The following is a 19,952-nucleotide window of genomic DNA, read 5'->3' on the forward strand; positions in this document are numbered from 1 at the left end:
ATGTACCTGAGATACACAGCACTGCTATCCAACAGCTGACCAGTGACAGGGCAAACTCACTGCTTCTTCTCTTGCTCCTGGAAAAACAACAGCCCGAGGCCAGATATCTGAAGGGGGAAATGCTAAGAGAGGCACACAGAATGGGTGCTAATGGACCTGGCTGGGCTGGGAGCCTGGCCTTCTCTTATTTCTATAAGCACAAATGCCCCCTGACAGGCACTACTAAAACTGAAGCTCATAGCTTCTCTGAAATGCCACAGGAAGAGGTCTGGGAAGGAAAAGCCAAAGGCAGAGAAGTTTAATGAAGAAAAAGCTATTTCTTTTTTATGCTCAGCTTACAGGAAAATCAGTGAATCAACCCTCAGTTTCCCTAACAGATACCTACGTGGCTAAATAATGCCACAACTACATGTAAGTTAGCTCTACCTGAATAGCATAAAGATTACAGCAGCAATAAAAATATAATTGCAATTAGTAGGGGCTACGTGTTTTAGCAAGCCAAGGTCCAGTACAGGTTGTATTTTTGAATGCAAGTACACGCTGTGTTAATTCCATCTCAGCTTTACAGTTTGGCTAGCTAAGCAGATTATTCTGAAATCATGCAGCATAGGAAAACTGTCAGATGGGGAAACTCCTGAGTGGAGAAAACAATTCTAAAATCTGAGCTTAAGGCAATAAAGAAGAGAGATAGGTGAAGTTGCTGTCTTCCCATCCCTCCAAACCTACTGCAAAATTCCAGTTATATTAGACAAGCATTGAAGAGAAAATGGGAAACTGCAACAGCTATAAATTTATAAACAAAGAAATAAAACTGTGAAATCATTTTAAAGAATCCATGTCACAGCAGAAACAAAATTGAAGCTTGAAACATGATTCACTGTTACCTGGTACAAATAATTGCACCTATGTATGTCTAAAACAGAAGAGAAAGAACTAAGTAGCTTTTTGGGAAAAAAAAAAAAAAGAAAAACCCAACAACAGCAACAAGAAAACTAACATCAAAACCAAATAAAACAAAACCATCAGCAGAAATCCAGCCCACCAGCAAGTCCACTGCAGCAGTATATGAGAGATGCTGTAGTCAAAACATTTTGTTGGTATTACAGGCTACAAAGCTTTGCTCACCATAATATATATTCAGCTATAGAGAGAAAATTGCTATTGTTGAGAATACAGCTTTATACATAGAAAAGATAATAGAAAACAGCTTAGAAAGAATAAACTATAAATATGATTTCAAAATGTTTTGGTTTACTTTTCATTTAGATCTACTTCAAGCTGTTTTCATTAACAAACAAAAAAGCTCAATTAGTTCCTCTTGTGTGGGTGGGTTGTTGGGGTTTTTTTTGGTTTATTTTTTTGAATCACTCCAGTTTCCCCATGCAAGTTCCTCCCTTAAAGCTCCCCTCCCAAAAGTGCCCAAATTGATTACTAATGTGCTTTTCTGCTTGCTGATTTATTTAAACTGGGGACAAGAAACTGGCTGTAGTTTTTGACATGAGCATTACCTAAGTGGTGTTGGTTTTGTACTGTGCTATTAAGGCTCCCTGTTACTTAAAAGGTTGATTTCCTACCCTATATTCAAAATGGTAGGTGCCTTTACTCACTAGTTCTCATCTCTCTATACATGCTCTGCCAGATTTTCTGTGTAAGTAATGAAGTTTTACTGTATTTGTTTTATTGCTCATGAGTTTGCTTGTTGTTACTCACATGGGCTTTAGTAAATCCAATGTGCAAGTGCAGTGATTAGATGCAGGGTTCAAGATAATGAGTTTTTCAGGAGCCTCCTAGGAAATCTCTGGTAGTGCGCTATCAGTTAAATGTGGACCTTGGGCTGAGTTAAGTTCAGATATGTGTTTGTTCTTTGCTCTTCATAATTGAAGTGCTGCGATAATATGAAGTAATGGACATTAATATCTAGAAACTTTAAGTGCTACCTTTTCTCTGTGTGGCTAAGGTGCCTAGTGATAATCTAATTTTCTTAGGAGTTCTATGTGAATTTTCAAGTCAAGCTTTAGTCCTTGCTCTTAATACCATGCCCTATCACTAGAGAAAACTCCCTATTAATATAGTTTTGATGCATGAATGCACTTTTTTTGAGGCACTTCTTGCATTTTTGCAAGAAGTGAACCTGTATTATCCAATAGGATAAACAGTAACAGAACCTGCTATACTGACTGTATTTTAAATTCTTAAAAGCTTCAAAGGGCCAGTTGTGCATGTTTCTGAGTAGCTAGTTTCAAAGAGAAAATCTGATATAAAGACTATATGAAAGCTTGGCTTTTCAATTTTTCTGAGAAAATAACTTCTAGTACTAAGTAGTGTCATGATATTGTTGCCCTCCTGATGGAGAGACAGTAATAGCCAGGACAGTAAAATTCCTTATTTTTAAAAAATGGCCTTTCTATTTAAACATACTGAAAGCTTGAATTCAATTGGTTTCATCAGCAAGGCTCAGAAACCACAGCACTCTGCTTCCTGAAAGTTACTGAGGCCTCAGACTTTCCCACCCTCTAGCAGGGTGTTTCTCAGCTAAGATCAAAAGGTGCTTGAACTGTTTGGCTCTGACTCTCTGAAGAGGTACTCTAAAAGCAAAGCCTCACTGAAGCATGTCCTGGGCTTAATGCAGGTTACTGAGCATTTTGCTTAGCTTTTTGCATGGCTTTTCTCAGAAACCACTGCTGAGCTTTTGTGCTTTAACTTCCCTCTGGATGCTCAAAGTTGGATGTTCCTAAACCTCGTGGAACACAAGACTTCAGTTGCATCAAGGAGGAATATGCAATACAAAGTTTCCAAGGAGTAAGAACTGGCAAAGTGGCTCACATCTGCAGGACGACACCAGGCAAGAGCTGCACTGTGTAAGCAGATGGAGTGAGTTACTGATGGTTAAGTGACTAATTAGTGTAGGTGGCTGTACTCCACTTTTCCTGCTTGTAAACAGTCAGTGTTGCCTTACCAATGATGAGAAAAAAGATGTCATGATCATGCCAAAAGCTTAGGCAAACTTGATGCAAAGTACATAACTGCAGAAGACATTCTCCCAGGCAGCGCAGACTGCTGCTTCCAACATTGTGCAAGTATCAGAGGTTGCTTTGTTGTCCATAATGAACTCTTGCAATGGAGATGACACTGATTTTTCTTCATATTTATGTAGTCAAAAGTATGAAGATCAGCCACTTTCCGGAGGAGAGAATCTCACGTGGAGAGCATAGAGAATAACTGTAATTGCTTTTAGGTAATGAAGGAATAGCTGTAGAGCAGGAGGTACAGTAGAAATGAGAATGTGTACTCCTGAACTCAAGGCTGTAAATGGTATCCCTGTAATCTCTTCTGATAAAAACAAAGCCTTTGACTCTGGAGCTTAGTGCATCTTATCCCTGACCATTGATCAGGGCAGACAACCTAAGTACACTTTCAACTGTCCAGCATCTTATTGCACAAGAAGCTTAACAGGTGGCTTGAGACATCCTCTGCATTTTGTGTCCCTGGGAGTTGAGCCCTCAGAACTCAGGAGTTTCAGACACTCCATGTCTGACCCCTCTGAAGTTTAGAAAGGCAACTGGTGCTCAGACTTACCCTGCAGTCGAAGTGGGTGTCTGTCCAAAATGCTATACTCTGTTTTTCCCTTGTTCTGCACTGTTTTCACTAAATTGATATAGATTAGGTATTATGTATGCACAGGGCACTTGGATTTGTGGGATGAACTCTAGTTGTAGCTGTTCCATAGCACAGATTTAGGCTGCAGCTGTTCTCTCACTATGGACAGGAAGGTCTATCAAGTACAGATTCCTGTCCTCTCTCTGGCTTTTCTGTTTTGATGGCAGCAGGATTAAATGGCAATTGGATGATGCCAGAGGTGATAAATTAGCAGCTAGTCGGATTGACAAATAGTTACAGTAAAAGCTCTAGGCATAGGAAACAAATGCCCTAATTCTGGGAATTGAGACAAATTTGCTGACAATCTCTTGCCACAGCTTGAGTAACACACCCTATGTGCTTTGATTGAAGAGACTAAAGCCCTTTTGTGGAAACATTGTTGGAAAGTAAAAGAAAACATGGTCACCATTCTATTAATAAAGTAAGGGTGTTGAAAATAGTTTTTCAGGTATGAAAAACATTTTGTTTTGTATTACCTAGATCTGTGTTTTTGTGCATCTGTACTTTTTTATATGCAACACCAACCCCTCTATCTCTAAAGGGTATATATGCGAAGTCCTGCATATGTAGTCTCAGTCAGGGCTGTAAGTACCCACCAAACCCTAGAAGCTAATGAGCATATAATACTTCCCAGACTTTAAAGAAACTTGTCAACAGGTCTTTCTTTAAATTAAAAATTCATTCAAATATAATTGAAAATCATCCTTGACTACCTACAGGTATGTTGGGTGGGCTACAATGGGATTAGACTACTGCCTGATCTTTCCTTCTTTCTTTTTATGCAAGAGGCTTGTGGAATCAATTCAGAACCTGAAGGCAAAAGTTTTGCTGTATTAAATGATCATTTCTTGATTAGGTGTTCTCTCTGGACTTTGAGTTCTTTGCTCCAAGCAAAAAAATCATATCCTTCAGGGTTTGATGTTCAGTCCTCTTACATGTCCTGGTACAAAGTACTTTGCATGTGAGTCAGTGAGAACAGGAAAATACCCCAATGGAAAAATTTTCAGTGACTTGTCTACTGCTGCATGGAGCATTTGGGGTTACTGGGTTCTCTGATCCTTATCACAAAAAGGTCAGACAAGTGTCTTCAGTAAATTTTCTGTCCAATAAGTCCATGTAACAGACAGTAGCTATTTGTGACAACTGCTCTGATCTGTCTGACCTAGTCAGACAGTGTTAATGGTAAGCCATATAAATAAGTTAAAGAAGAGGACTTGATGCCATAAATAAGATAGTTTTGTTTCTTACCTCTAGCATGATACTTTAAAAACAACCTATCATTCATGGTTTCTGGGAAATCATCTTAAAAGTACTATTAAAATAAGCAGATGAGAGCACACTTCAGCCAATAAAACTGGTGCAGCTGTACAGGCCTGTGGTCTCTCTGGTTACCTGCATATAGCTCTATTCTCTCACTGCTGACTGAAAAATTACCAGGGAAGAGTAATGTGAAATGCAGTGAGTGAGAACTCCTTTGTCAGTCTAGAAAGCTTCCAACATACAAATGGTGCAAATGTGATTTGCTCTGTCACTTGGATTTAGTAGTGGGCTCTGAGCTAAAGGAATAAAGTTTGTATATTCCACCTTTCATGATGGAGAATGGAGATGCCTCTACCTAGCTGCCTCAGTGCTCATGCTGTAAAAAAGTGTATTGCTCATGTTAGTGAAAGAGGAAATATAAACCACAAACCATATGCAGTTTAATCACTGCAGAAAGCTGCTTGCTAACTGCTCCATTAATGGTCCGGATATATATATAGTTTCAAGAGCAGCTGATTACCAAATTCACTTAATTAATAATCTTCAGTTTTCCAAGCCAAGCAGTGCTAAACCTAAACTGCTAAGTAGCTTTGTCCTGAATGTAAACTTGATCAGCAGGCCTGGATTTAGTTTTTGGGGTTTTTTTGTTTTTCTTTTTAATCCAGGCTCAATTGATAAAGGTCCAAAGGGAGATGGGTGATATGATGTGCTACAAACAGGTTTGTGCTCCCACAGGATCAATATGCCTAGGAACTGGAATTGCCTATCAGTAGAGAGTCCCAAGGGCAGTTCCTGCCTTTCAGGCTGTAGCAAAGCCTTTTTGGACTCTCAGTACATGAAGCCAAGGTCAGGAGTTTGAAGGGCACGTGACAACTAAGGTTTAGAGCACGGAAAGAGGACTAGGGAGTTGGTATTTCTCAGGTATGTAGGTGATGTGCATCTGGCAGCTTGGACTAGCTGAAAAGCCTCTGAGGTACCCTTTCTTATCCAGATGCAGAGCAGGCAAAGCATGCCTTTTTTACCAGAGAACACACCAGGATTGCTGATTAACCCTGCCATTGGAAACTACAAAACTGTAAAACAGATACTGGTAATCTAAATGAGCAGTCTGGGCTCAGACACCCAAATTCTGACTTCAGGTCCTGTCTGAACTTACTATTGGTTTGTAAAATACCTTGAACTTCATTAGAATTATAGTTAAAGGGTAACTGGAACTCATTGCATCAGGACTCCTGGTATTCTTCTTGTACAGGGATTTAGTTGATATTATCTGACATATTACCTACTGGTGGGGTTCCTTTGATTCTGGATGAAGGCGTTTGAAAGAGTGTTGTTCTTCATCTTGCAAAGTGTGAGGTGGCGTGCCCTGCATAGATATTTAGACACTAGCAAATACAAGTTGCTGAGATCTGAGTTGCTTCAGACAGAAAGCAGTCCTTCCTCTTGGCAATTCAATCTTAAAACACATCAGAACATTCTGGAGATAAAATTGCTTGTTTCTAAGGAAGAAAGCTCAGGTCTCTTTGTCATATAAGAAAGTCTGCATTTTCAGATTTTGCTTCCCTGTCCTTGATGGAAGATACCCTGGGGAATGCAAGCAGCAGAATTGTTTCTGTATTTCCCAGTTAGACTTCCATTTCACACATTGACTTCCAGGTAACCACTTCCTAGTGGAAAGCAACTTTCACAGTTTTGATTTGTGCTGTTTTTGTTTGGCTGACCACACTGTCACTCTGAAATATTTGTCTGGCATGGCCAGTAAAAGCAGCTGACAGTGACTATACAGTTTGTCCTGCAGACATATATGTAGGTGTATCAAACATGTAATTTATCAATACCATTCCTATTTCAGCAAAACCATTTTCTATTAAACACTAACAATATTGAGGAATTTTCTTACTCCCACAATTCACATCACTGAACCATAGGCATTTTTTAGTTATACTCGGGGAGACAGATTTGGGAAATTATATACTGGTTTACTTCAGGCAGATTTTTTAACTTAAGGATGGAAAGAATTTGTTCCTTGTCTGACTTCATCAGGCTTCAGCTTTCTGTGGAGGTGGATGCAGCATAGATTAAGATTTATGGGGACAGGTGACTTGAGATCTCTTAAGAGGCTTAAAACATTGCATAAGTGTGCTTCACTATTGTACCAGGACTCTCCAGGGGCAAACTGCTGAAATGATTTGCAGTATTGTTTAACAAGCTACTTAAGTAACCATGGCTCATAGGTAATTTAAGCTTCTAACTCAAGTCTACTAAATCTCCTATTTGTTTCAGGTTCAGCTCTGGCTCCACTGATCCAGTACAATGATCTGGATACTTCAAGTGTTGTTCTCACCGCTCCCAACACCAGCATTGATCAGTCTCATTGCATTTGGAGCTGTCATCTTCCTGTGGGTGATAAGCAGGCCAAAACCCCTTTTACCTCCTCTTGACTTGAACAAGCAGTCGATAGGAATTGAGGTAATGCTTTCTCTGCTTGTGGGCATGGTCTCTTTAGGAGCTTCATCTGAATACTGATCCATTCTGACTCTGGGTGCCAGTGGAAGCTCACCTGTCCTATGTGCACAGCCTTCTCTCCCAGATGCACAACTCAAAAGCACAGTGGGGAGATGGAAGTCTTAAGATGCTAAGATGAGAAAGAGCAGCTTGTTCCAGCCGGGGTTAGGTGGGATTTTTACCAGATGGCTTTGGCTGTCACTGACTTTTTCCTGTATTTTCAATGCACTGCATCAGCTTTGAAACTGGTGCTAGACTTCATGTAATAAGGGAAGTGGTAGCACTCAGTCAAGGCCTCTCAATAACCTGTAACTCAACATTAAGGTGGGCCATCTAGAAAATCCCTCTGCATGTGACTGAGTAGATCAAAATCAGGAAGGGAAAAGATTTCCCTAACAATACAATGCTATTGAAATGCTTTAAATGGGATTTATGAGAGAATGGCTGAGGAACAATTGATATTTTATCTGGTCGGCACTGTTTCATAACCATGCTCTGTTCCTAGGGAGGAGCCAGAAGAGTTACACTCTTGACAGATAATAAACTGCTTTCTTATTACTTTGAAGATGCTAAAACCCTGTATGAAGTTTTCCAGAGAGGAGTGAGTATTTCTGGTAAGCTTTGCATCTGGTAGTTAGTACTTGTCTATCACAAATAAACAACATTTTTCCAAGATCCTTTTCCTTGTGTCTTGGCTGTGGTAATAATGCAGGCTAGCAACAGCTCTTCTAACCTTCTGTGAGGTGGAGAGACAAGTGACCGTATTTCTCCCTGTCCCAATTTAGTACTAGTCTTATTTGGGAGACTGGGCAGGAACAAATACCGGAAGCTGAAGATGGTAGAGTTTCAGTCAAGAGTCAGCAGATAGAAAGCATCAGAGGAACTGGGGGGGGGAGCACCTCTCCTTTGTCTTATGATGTGAGTTTTCCTGTGAAATTACTGCCTGTTTACAACAGATATGAATTTGTGCCTGTCACTTCACAAGTCCTATGCATGGAAATGTGTGATGGTTCGCAGGGTATTTCAACCTCACATGGGTTGTGCAATCGAACAAATATCACCAGATCTTAGAAGTATTGCTTGTAAGGATAAAGCTAAAGTTTTACAACCTTGGTTTGGGCAAAGTGCTTAACTATGGACACTGACCTGCTCTCCATGCAGTTCCCTGAATGCCTGACAGAAAACATTTCCCACTTCAAGTGTTTAGTGTTATGCACTTTAGTGTTATGCAACTTCAGTACTGAGCTTTGAAATTGCTTTTCTGAACTCTTTCATTAGGAAATGGTGACTGTCTAGGCTACAGGAAACCCAAGCAAGCCTTATCAGTGGCTGACATATAAACAGGTGAGTATTGTACATGACAGATGAATTAATTTGGGATTCTGCCTTGTAACACTAAAGTGGGGGAATAACTATCTTGCAGGTTTCAGACAGAACTAAATACCTGGGATCAGGACTTCTGCAAAAAGGATGCCAACCATCATCAAGCCAGTATATTGGCATTTTTGCTCAGAATAGGCCAGAGGTAAGCAACAAATTGTGTATTCTTTCCTACACTATTCTGACACCTTGGGGTGAGAGGAGAGTCTGTATTTAAATAGCTTCAGGCCACATCAGGAACAATCACTTTTTCCTTTCCAATTCCCTTTTTACTGACTGAGCACATAACCATTCCAAGCATGTAATACAATGACCTCTCACAACTCTTATTCTCATGGGTGTGCTCCTTCCATACCCCCCAATGCCAGGTGCATGGGCTTGTCAAGCTGTATGAAGTCTGTAGGCAATCCTGTCTTGAGGGCTCCTAGTTTTCCTTAGTTGTGCTCTTTTCTTTTTCAGTGGATCATTTCAGAATATGCCTGCTACGCCTACTCAATGGTTGCTGTTCCACTCTATGACACTCTGGGACCAGAGGCCATTGTATATATTGTTAACAAAGGTAAATATTGACTTCCACTCTTTCATAAGGATTTTTCTAGGAAATTTTGTTTTGGGAGGGCTAAGTTCAAGGGAATTTGCAAAAAAATCAGAGTAGTTTTAACCTTAGTGCTCCCACAGACACTTAATTTCTTAGTGAAGCTGCTTTGCAGAGCACATGGTTCATTGCCTACAAGAATGCAGGGGCCTTTCTATGTCTCCTAGTGTCTTGATTGCAAGACCACTGAAGGATCTGCTAGATCCTGCGGATCATTCTGCAATCAGAGTGCTCAACTATTTGCTATTTGACACTTTGCAATCTTGAACTCCCACACTGCCAAACAATCAGACAATGCAGCCAGACTTGCATGTAAATTAAGACTAGATTTATATGTCTGTCTGTATATGTCTGTAGGATGAAAAGAGTGGAGGAGGGAAGGGTAAAGATATGCCTAAATCTGTTTAATCTATCTGGTTATTGCATGTTCTATAGAAACAACATCTAGCAGGCCATCATGGAATAAACTGGCAAGGAAGTTAAATAAATCTTCAAACTTTCTTCCTCCAGTCTTAGGAGAGATATGGGGGGAATAAATGTCCACTGTTGTTACAGTGATCTGGTATCCATCCCAAAAATAGGATTTGCCAAGCAAAACCACTTCAACAGTTATGGTGGTGAACCTTGGAAATGGGTGTTGTCTTGGGATTACACAGCTGTAATTTACCAATCTAACTGGGAACTGGCAGGCTCAGGCAAATCCAGTTCCTCTGCTGACTTAAAGGAAAAGGCTTTTGTAACTGCATCTACAGGGAAGCTGAAGTATTAACTCATTATTTTTAGCTACCTCTTTCAATTGGGCCTTAATTGCTTTTGATTTAAGGAAGATGGCTAAATTAAACAATATCATGGCAATACCAAACGTTTCAATGCCCATCTTGACTATGAGCAATGATATTTCTTTTCAGCTCTTCAGCATTTGCCCTCACTTTATATTGCCAGAACATCAGGTTTGCCCAATCAGTTGAGTATGGTACGAGAAACCTTCTCAGCACTGTAAGCCAGCCACTGAATCCATATGAACAAATGCAAATGGCACCAAACCAATGATATGTTCTTAAAGTATGTGCTGCTGAGCTGTCACTGGCCTCATGTCTTCTAAACAGACTTCTGATAATTTCTTTTCTGTAGCTGACATAAGCGTGGTGATCTGTGACACGCCTGCAAAGGCAGAGGTCTTGCTTAAGAACTGTGAGGACAAAAAGACCCCATGTCTGAAGATTATTGTTCTCATGGATCTCTTTGATAAAGAGCTCAAGGACAGAGGAGCTAAAGTGGGAATTGAAATTCTGTCACTGCAGGAGGTTGAGGTAGGTGGAAAAGGCTTCTGTAATACTTTGCCAGCTAAACATCTTGATCTTCTGTGGCAGCAATGACACTTTAATGTAAGCATTACCCAGTTGTCATGCCTGTACCTGACATCTTAATGAGCAGTCATTTTGAAACTTGATATCTTTAGCTAAACAGAGTTGCAGAGTTGAAACAGTTGACTAAAGTTGTGCCCATGTGCTGTGAACAGCCAAGACTTGCTTAGCTTCATTTGTGATCCTGTTGTAACAGGATTTATTTGGCTTCTAAGCTGGCAGTTGAATCTAATTGGAACTGTAAGTGCAAATTACTGTCTGCTTAGACATCCCAATACTAGGCTTAAGCTTGCATACATGTAAAGAGATGTGGCCTACCTCAAATAAAAGGAAACCTCTCCACTCAGGACTTCCACACTCCTAAAGTAGTTCCAATCACTTTCCACACATTCAAATGTGTCCTTTACACACTTGAAGCAGGCAGTTTTTCAGAGTTATGTGTATTGGAATCAGGAAGAGGTTTCTGTTTGAATGAGACAGAGTATCAAGAGGTAAAGTAGTAAAACAGGTGTTGCATTTGAAATGCAATTACCTATTCACCTATTGTACACATCTCTTAAGTTGTGTTTTTTCTCTAACACAGGAGCTGGGAAGAAACAACATCAGAGAACCAGTTGTAAGTATCTCTATGATAGTATCAGCTACAGACTTGTAAAACTTGTCTCTGGAAAGACCTCTTGCTATGCTGCTAGTAGAAGAGGCTGGCAGAGTTTTTTTTGTGAACCAGAATTCCTGATTCATGACAGTTGGGAATTGTATGTAGTTACAGATAACCATCATAATCCTCACGCTGACTTTATGTGGCTTTTTCTCTCTAGCCTCCTAAGCCTGAAGATCTTTCTGTTGTGTGTTTTACAAGTGGAACCACAGGTAAGAATTTATAGTGATGCTTCCCCACTGAAAGAGCCTCCCCATGCAGCTTCCCTGCCCAAAAGTAAAGAAATCATATGAAAATGGAAGTAAACCAGTAAATTAGAGCAATGTCAAAGTGCTCTTGCACTTTTACTTGGCATATTGTTATTACAAGTGAAGTGCACTATGATAAAGCTTAAAACTGGAGGCAAGAAAAGCCAAATTCATGTTGTCTTACCCTATGAAAAATGCAGCCTTAATGTTCAAGAGATTGGTTGTTCAACTGTGTATTTTGGTCCACAGGGGCTAAAGCAGAAATCTTGTTTCAGCATTCTCTATGCTACTCCCAATTGCTCTGCTGTTTCAGTATCCATCTCCTCTATGTAACATCCATAGCTGAAAGCACTCAAGATGAGGCATATTTGTGATCTCTCATGAGAATAATTGCTGGGACTGAGCCTAGTACTGAGATAGTTCAAACTGAGCCAAACTAGACATGGGAACTGCCAGCAGAAGCAGTCAGAGCCACAGCTCACCTTGCTTGATCTCTCCAAAGGTAACCCTAAAGGAGCCATGCTGACACATCAGAATGTTGTTTCAAATGCTGCTGCCTTCCTTAGATGCACAGAGGTAAGCTGCTTTCCAGGATATGTCCCTCAGTCATGAAACCAGCTTTATTGTGGGCATTTTCTGTAAACCATTCACTCCCAGAAACTGATGCTTTCCTAACTGCCCCTTTTTCAATGAGACAATACTACTGCAAGAAACTTGGTCTCAATTGAACAAGAATTTGTACATAGAAGTTATTCCAGAATGAGTCAGTCCTAAATACCAAGAGTACTAAACCATCTATTTCAAGATTTGCCAAAACATTAAACTAATTTTGATTTAGTGTGGCTGAATCACAGCTGCAAATCTTGAAGAGGTGATGGATGAGCCTGAGTTGCTTCTGTCATTGAAAGTGTCTGTCTCAAAGTACTCAAACTGATCCCAATTTTATTTACTTTCTACTTAAAAGTAACTCAGGTAGACATAGAAAATGCTAACCTACTTCTACTTCCTTTCCCTCTAGAACACAATTGAGGTTACAAGTTCAGATGTTGCCATTTCCTATCTTCCTCTGGCTCACATGTTTGAGAGAGTTGTGCAGGTATGTACAGATATATGTATCTGAGCTTTTATAAACCAAATTATAGTAAAAGACATTAGCAATGTGTATGTCCTCAAAACCTATTCACACAATAACTTTCCCTATTTTGTAATAACTGGGCACTGGAAATCATGCTGCTTTTCACAGACTAATAATTATAGCTAGTGAAGCTAGGAATTCTGCTTGACTAAGGTTAGTCTGGTCAATTTTTAGGCTGTGGTATACAGCTGTGGAGCAAAAGTAGGGTTCTTCCAAGGAGATATCAAGCTGCTAACAGATGACATGAAAAACTTGAAGCCAACGCTATTTCCAGTTGTACCAAGACTGCTCAACAGAGTCTATGACAAGGTATGTGAGCAATTTTAGCTGTGTTCTTTGTGTTCATACATCCAAACAAGCATACAAATACGAAATAGTATTGAATAAGTCATAACATCACCACTAGTTAATTACCCCTTAGCAAGAAGAATGTTTTAGAATCCTTTCTGAGGAGATGGAAAGCGTTCTGGGAGTGTATTGGTGGAAAAGGAGTATATACCATAACACAAATTTCCCCTGTATAATCAGCGTCTATTACTCCAGGTAAAACAAACAATCCCATCATGGTAGCCGATGATCGTCCCAAAAGCTCACTATTCCTCTACAATCAGCTCATGGGAGTATAAGAACAGCATATCCAGTCATGACTGGGCTACGTTTGTTGCTGTTAAGAGACAAAAACTTTGTTTACTTTTGTAATGCAAATGAATCAAGCGCACAGCTAACAGGATCCCTGTTCCTCAAAGCTATTGCTGTAGTGTTTCAGCAGAAACATGAATTAGTATTGCCTTTTGGGTCACCTCCTAGATACTGCAGTGGTGAAGACAGGCCCTAGAACACTGAAGTAAGATTTGGTACCTCTTAACAAGGCAAGACTGAGATGTACAGATGTGAGTTAAACACAAGAGTCACTACTACTTTTCCTTGCAGATCCAGAGTGGTGCAAACACCCCAGTAAAGAATTTCCTGTTAAAATTTGCTGTGTTTATGAAGACAGCTGAAATAAAACAGGGCATCATTCGAAATGACAGCATTTGGGACAAGGTAGTCTTCAAAAAAATTCAGGTAAGTTGTTCCAAGTGTAAGGGAGCTAAGCAAGGTAATATTGGAGGAGCTGATGACTTCTTTTTCACTTGTAGGAAACCATGGGTGGAAGAGTGCGTATCATGGTGACAGGCGCAGCCCCTATATCTCCCTCTGTCCTGACATTTCTCAGAGCAGCATTAGGCTGTCAGGTAAGCTGAGTTTTCTTTAAAAGTAAGCCTTGTTTGACTATGCACAAATGAGTGACCAGTGATATAGCTGGGGTCCAGCTCAATGCTGTCAAGTCTCAGGCATTTACAGACTGCTTCATCTGAGTTAACTGTAACAGGAAAAAAAATTCTGCAGGGCCCACTTTAAACTACACTACCAAAAAACTAAGCTGTAGGCTTTGAGAAGAAGAACAGAGCAGCAGAAATAGGAACATGCAGCACTCATAGTCAGGCAGCTGCCTCTGAGATTTGTGGCTTATTCTGACAGTCAATGAGCTCCCAATGTAGCACATTTGAGAACAGAAAATGAGGTGACCAAAGCAAAGTTTGAATAGGTGAACCTTAACACCTGGTTACACCAATAAGATCAAGATATCTTAAAGGCAAAGGTTATTTTGGCTTCCTTCCTAAGAAAACTTGAGCATGGGCACAGTTGAAACTGAGGCCTTTCACACCAAGGACTCGATGTTCAAGGAATACTCATCCTTTCTTGCACAGATCTTTGAAGCTTATGGCCAGACTGAATGCTCAGCTGGATCCACTTTCTCAATGCCTGGAGACTGGACAACAGGTATGGGAGCTGAGACTTGGGAAGTCTCCCAGAGCCGTCCACATAAATGGGCACTCAAGCCTAGGTGCTGTAATGCTTTTAGTTTAATGAAAATTAAATCATGGGCACTCAAAGTGATTCTCGGTAGCAGCAGTCACCCGTCTGTTTAATAGGTACTAAAATTCTTGACTCAACTAGATGAGGAACCCCGGTGTAAAGTGTCATAGGTCAGTTTAGACTTTGTCCCAGAATACAGGAAAGGAATAGAGAGAGCTGAGCAAACTGGATAGAGACTTCCCAAATGGCCTTAAGAAACCAGCTTTGTCTCCTAAATGATATGTTTTACTCAAAAATGTTAGACATGATACTTGACTATTTTCCTGAAGGACCTTGAAGATTTAGCTTTTATTTTAGCAATACTGGATATTCTAAATTCAGACTCGAGTCACCGTCTTTGTGAACACAGTAATTGCAGAGCATAACGAGGATGAAATGCAAATGAATACCAGGATCTATGAGAGGGGGTCCTGAGGAGGCACGAGTGGTTCAGTGGTTCATGGCTGGTGTGGTAGATTACACCAGTAGTGCTCTAAGCATCAAGACTTAGCTGCTATTTGTCCTACATTAACTGTCTGAAAATGGCATTGCAACAACTTGCTTGAACATTTGATGCCATACTCCTTTAAATAATACTGGTTCATGTTAAAGCAGTGAACAAAACCAGTAAGTATCTACTATCACTGCAGCCTTTTTTGTTGTTTTGTTGGTTTTTTTCTCTTAGGCCATGTTGGAGCTCCTCTGGCTTGTAATATCATAAAACTAGATGATGTGGAAGAAATGAGCTACTTCTCTTCTAACAATGAAGGCGAGGTAGGCACCATCTCCTGTGCATGTCAAGAAATACTGAAACATAAGACTTGGTGACTCACAGTGTTCTCTATCTGCTATAGGTCTGCATCAAAGGACCAAATGTGTTCAAGGGTTATCTGAAAGATCCTGAGAAGACAGCAGAAGCAATTGATAAAGATGGCTGGCTCCACACTGGAGACATAGGGAAGTGGTTGCCAGTGAGTAGTTCCTAAACACAAACCACCTCTTGGCATGTTAATTCCTGTTACTTCACAGTATTCTCTAAAGATGGAATTCTAGGATAAAAGTCTCTACACAGCAGATTCACTAGGTAACTCCAGTCAAAGCTCCAAAGACCAATTAGGTTACAAGGTATCAAATAACACCTCCTAGGCCCATAGTTACGACCATTCTTCACTGTAGAAGTGATATAACAAGGTGTCTTGGTTTCTGTCAGAGGAAAATAAAGGAGCTGTCTAATCATGCCCTGAGCTAACTGGAGAAATTACACAAACCCTTCTCTCTGTAGAAAGCAAAGATCAGTATGTGGTTTCTAGACTAGTTCCAGATGTGCCTTTCATACAACTAAACAAAGCCTGTTCATCTTCTCTTATATCAGACAGTGACTTGGAACTAATGACCTCCACTTTTAACTTCTAGAATGGAACGCTGAAGATCATTGATAGGAAGAAGAATATATTTAAACTTGCACAAGGAGAATACATTGCTCCAGAGAAGATAGAAAATGTCTATATCAGAAGTGCTCCTGTAGCCCAGGTCTTTGTTCATGGGGAAAGTCTGAGGGTAAGTGATGTTAGGAGTATCCTGCAAGATTTCCTTCCACTACAAGTTCTGGATGATCAGGGCACAAATGTATGCATGTACAAGAGTCTTCGAACAAAATCTGTTCCTAAGAGAGCTGTGTTTATAGGAAGATGTTCTCAGACCTACAGACTTGCAAGTGAAAACTGGCATTGCTGCAAGCTGGGTAAAGGCTAATTACATACTTGTGTGGGATTAGTATGTCAGGTCACTTCTGCGCAGTTCAGATTCATAGAATAGTTTCCCCCTGCAATAAGCAGGGACATCTTCAACTAGATTAGATTGTTCAGAACCCCATTCAGCCTGACCTTGAATGTTTCTAGGGAAGGGGCATTTGCCACCTCTCTGGGCAACCTCTACCATTGTTTCACCACCCTCACACTTAAAAAAAATTCCTTGTATTTAATATAAATTTACTATCTTTATAGTTTAAAATCATTACCTCCAGTCTTATTGTCACAAGCCCTACTAAAAATTTGTCCCCATCTTTCTTGCAAGCTCCCTTTTAGTTTTGAAAGGCCACAAAAAAGTCTTCCTGGAGCCTTCTCTTCTTCAGGCTGAACAACCCCAATTCTCTCAGCCTTTCTGCACAGCAGAAGTGTTTGTCCATTCCTTTGCCACAGAGGTGTTACCTATGCTAGCAGAGGCCAGTCTTCAGTCTGTAAACAGCCAAAAGTAATTGCTGGACCATTCACCACACATAACAAACGGTGTCAGTACTTCAATTACTGCTGTCACAACTCTCAGTGACTTGGAAATCCTCATAGCTACCTTTGAAACTCTGAAAATGAAATGTAAATTTGACTTGCCATAGAAACACTGCCTGCAAGCAAGTTCACAAAGACATTTAGTATTCCTTGGCTTGGTCTCAGCCTGACTATTTCCACTTGTTTTCAGTCTTTTCTAATAGGTATAGTGGTTCCTGATGCTGAGATGCTTCCAGAATTTGCAGCAAAACTGGGAGTCAAAGGTTCCTTTGAAGAGCTCTGCAAAAACCCTGTGAGTGGCATTGTGTTTAGTGGGTTAGAGACAGCATTTAATTCTAAGTCCAATCCTACATTGCTCTGAATTTGTTCTATCCACCTCTTTTCAGTAATTTGAACTGGTTTAATGCTGGGTGAGTCAGGCAAGCAGCCTTCCAGCAAAAACAGGAACTGAGTATAGGTATCTCTTGTTCCAAGGGCTATCACTGCTCCTTTTCCAGTGAGAAGAGAGACATGACTCTGTAGTGGCCTTAATATGAGAAATCTTGAATGTTGAAATGTTGAAGGATGCATTCTTGCCATCCTCAGTTGTCCCTGACTGGGCAAATGATTATGATTTTGAGCTGCAATAACAGCTTTACCCACTCTGCTTCTGCTTTGTTTCTTCTAGGCAGTGAAGAAAGCTATTTTAGATGATATGATCCAACTGGGGAGAGAGGCTGGCCTTAAATCCTTTGAACAAGTGAGTACTTTCAAATCCTGCTTGTCACAAGCACCTGTATTGCTAACACAGTGGCTGGGAAGTCTCCATTCCTGCTACTGCCTGTTCCAGGAGGGGCCTTGAGGCAGCTGCCCCAGGCACCTGATTGAAGCAGTCAGTGAAACATTGGCTGCCTGTCCCTATACCAGGACACCAGGAGCTGTGAAGGGCAACCGTAGCAATTGCCAAGAGATGGAGTGGAGGTTCACAACAGGCTGTAGGGGCTGTTCTGGAATTCCACCCTCTTGCTGTGTCAGCCAAAAAACCACTTCAGTTACTGGATCTCCTGGGACTGAATTCCTGCCCAAGGAAGCTGGGAAGAACTGCTGTTTGTCTTCTAATGATGTGTCATGCACTAAATGGTTTTCTTTTAATAGGTTAAAGACCTGTACATCCACACAGAGCTGTTTTCTGTAGAAAATGGACTCTTGACGCCAACACTGAAGGCAAAGCGAGGAGATGTTGTAAAATTCTTCCAGAAGGAGATTGAGGCCCTCTACTCATCTGCTCAGGAATAAATACCCAGTTTAACTCAAACTGCATGGAGTAGTTAAATCTGTGACACTACATGGCCTATGGTGAAGACAGGCTTCAGTGGAGGGGAACAGGAACTTAAATTTATTTGTTTCTAGTACCTGAGAAAAATGACTCATGGATGAAGATGGCTGTAGTATAACTGACAACTAGCAGTGTTAACATCCTGTGGGACTGAGCATCAACTGTCTAGGCTAAGCCAGAACCTTCATCTTTCTTGGACTGTGACTGAAATGCAGTAACATGCAAGAACCTCAGCCTTTAAAAGACAGCTGTATGCACTTCTCACTGTCAAAAGCAAATCTTGTTTTCCTGCTGAAACTACAAACTCCACTGTGACCTGTTGTGGACTGATCTGCAATCAGACTGATCACAGTATGAATTCATGCTAACATCTGTTTAGCAAATACAGAAGTGAATTTCCTGTTCCTAGTCCTGGACCACATGGTACAAGTTGTTAATAATGAAAATGAGTAATCATTTGCAAAATACATTTGTCTACAGCAAATGTTCATTCTTTAGGAGGCACTGGATTAGTTTTTGCACACTTTCAAATGAAATGGCAGTGTTAAAGCCTATACACTTATGAATTTGAGCCTAGTAAGTGTAAAACTTTATCTGTCAATCCTAAGGTTATAGGATGCAATAAATTGAGACTGCACAATCAAATTAAAGCCTGTGTGAACTACTTGTGACTCTGCTGCAACCACATTGTCAGCTGCCTGGCTCTGTATGGCTGCAGCTAGAACACAAGTGCTGCAGAACATGAACTTGTTCCCTATGCTGTCACTGGTCAGCCACAGCTCCAGCCATGAGGCAGTAATATAGTGTAGTCCAGATTTGCTCCTGTAGTCTAGCTGCTCCTCTACCCAACTTTCTTTTCCTTGTCTTCAGCTTAGGCTGAGGTGAAAGAATTTACCACATGAAATAAGATGTGAGATTTTCTTGTGTTAAGCTGCTGCTTCAGAAAATGATTTCAGGAAGATGAAAACTTTCTTGTCTTCCATCAGTCTGTGCCGTCTCTACTGAGAGCTCCTTCCTGTTCCTGCAGTAGTCAGCTCTAGCAGTTCAAAAGGCAGTGCTAACAAGGATGCAACATGGGGAAGGTGTATCTGTAGCTTTCCTAGGCCAATTCTCTTGTCATCCCTGTCTTGTTCAGACAGCTAGTGGCTTTTCCTCTCCCTCTTTAATGCTCTTGCTCAGCTATCCCAAAATGAAAGTAAGATTTATCAAAAGATCCCTCTCTTGCTGTTAGGCAGCTCTAGCTTTGACTAGTAAAAACAACTGACCTAATTCTGTTTCTAGTCTGGGCCCAAAGACCTTGACATCTTAGGGTAACCACCGTGCTTGTCAGAAATGTGAGGCTATAAAGGCATCTTTGAAACTGCATGTAACGATGCTGCTTATCTTTCTTATCCTTTCCTTAAAGTACTGTGACATGAAATCAGTGGCAGCCTAATCTTTCTCCCCAGGGGAGACTGGGGAGGAAAATAAAAAAAAAAAAAAGAAACAGGGAAAAGAAATGTATCCCAGAACTGGTTGTGGACACAAAAATGAGCAAGTTATTTGGCAAGAGTAAATGCAGTGCAACTGAGATCTGCGGAAATCGAGGCTGAATCCTGTGATGCCACCTGCTGCAGTGCCTGGGAAGTACTTCTGTTGATACAATAAAGTGATG

The 19,952-nt window shown here is 40.7% G+C and overlaps 1 protein-coding gene across 1 annotated transcript; it reads left to right on the plus strand.

Annotated features, from left to right (window-relative positions):
* Positions 1–7,230: 7,230 nt before the first annotated feature.
* ACSL5 (acyl-CoA synthetase long chain family member 5) lies at positions 7,231–18,258 on the plus strand. The gene is given in 21 exon segments (XM_030951089.1): positions 7,231–7,386; positions 7,928–8,036; positions 8,701–8,738; positions 8,740–8,766; positions 8,846–8,947; positions 9,262–9,361; positions 10,529–10,707; positions 11,345–11,377; positions 11,580–11,631; positions 12,170–12,243; positions 12,686–12,763; positions 12,977–13,111; positions 13,733–13,867; positions 13,942–14,037; positions 14,554–14,626; positions 15,387–15,475; positions 15,556–15,672; positions 16,115–16,258; positions 17,174–17,275; positions 17,651–17,722; positions 18,118–18,258. Coding segments are annotated over 21 exon segments (2,052 nt in total).
* The last annotated feature ends 1,694 nt before the right edge of the window (positions 18,259–19,952 follow it).

Source organism: Camarhynchus parvulus, chromosome 6 (assembly GCF_901933205.1).
Source record: "Camarhynchus parvulus chromosome 6, STF_HiC, whole genome shotgun sequence".
Lineage (NCBI taxonomy): Eukaryota > Metazoa > Chordata > Aves > Passeriformes > Thraupidae > Camarhynchus > Camarhynchus parvulus.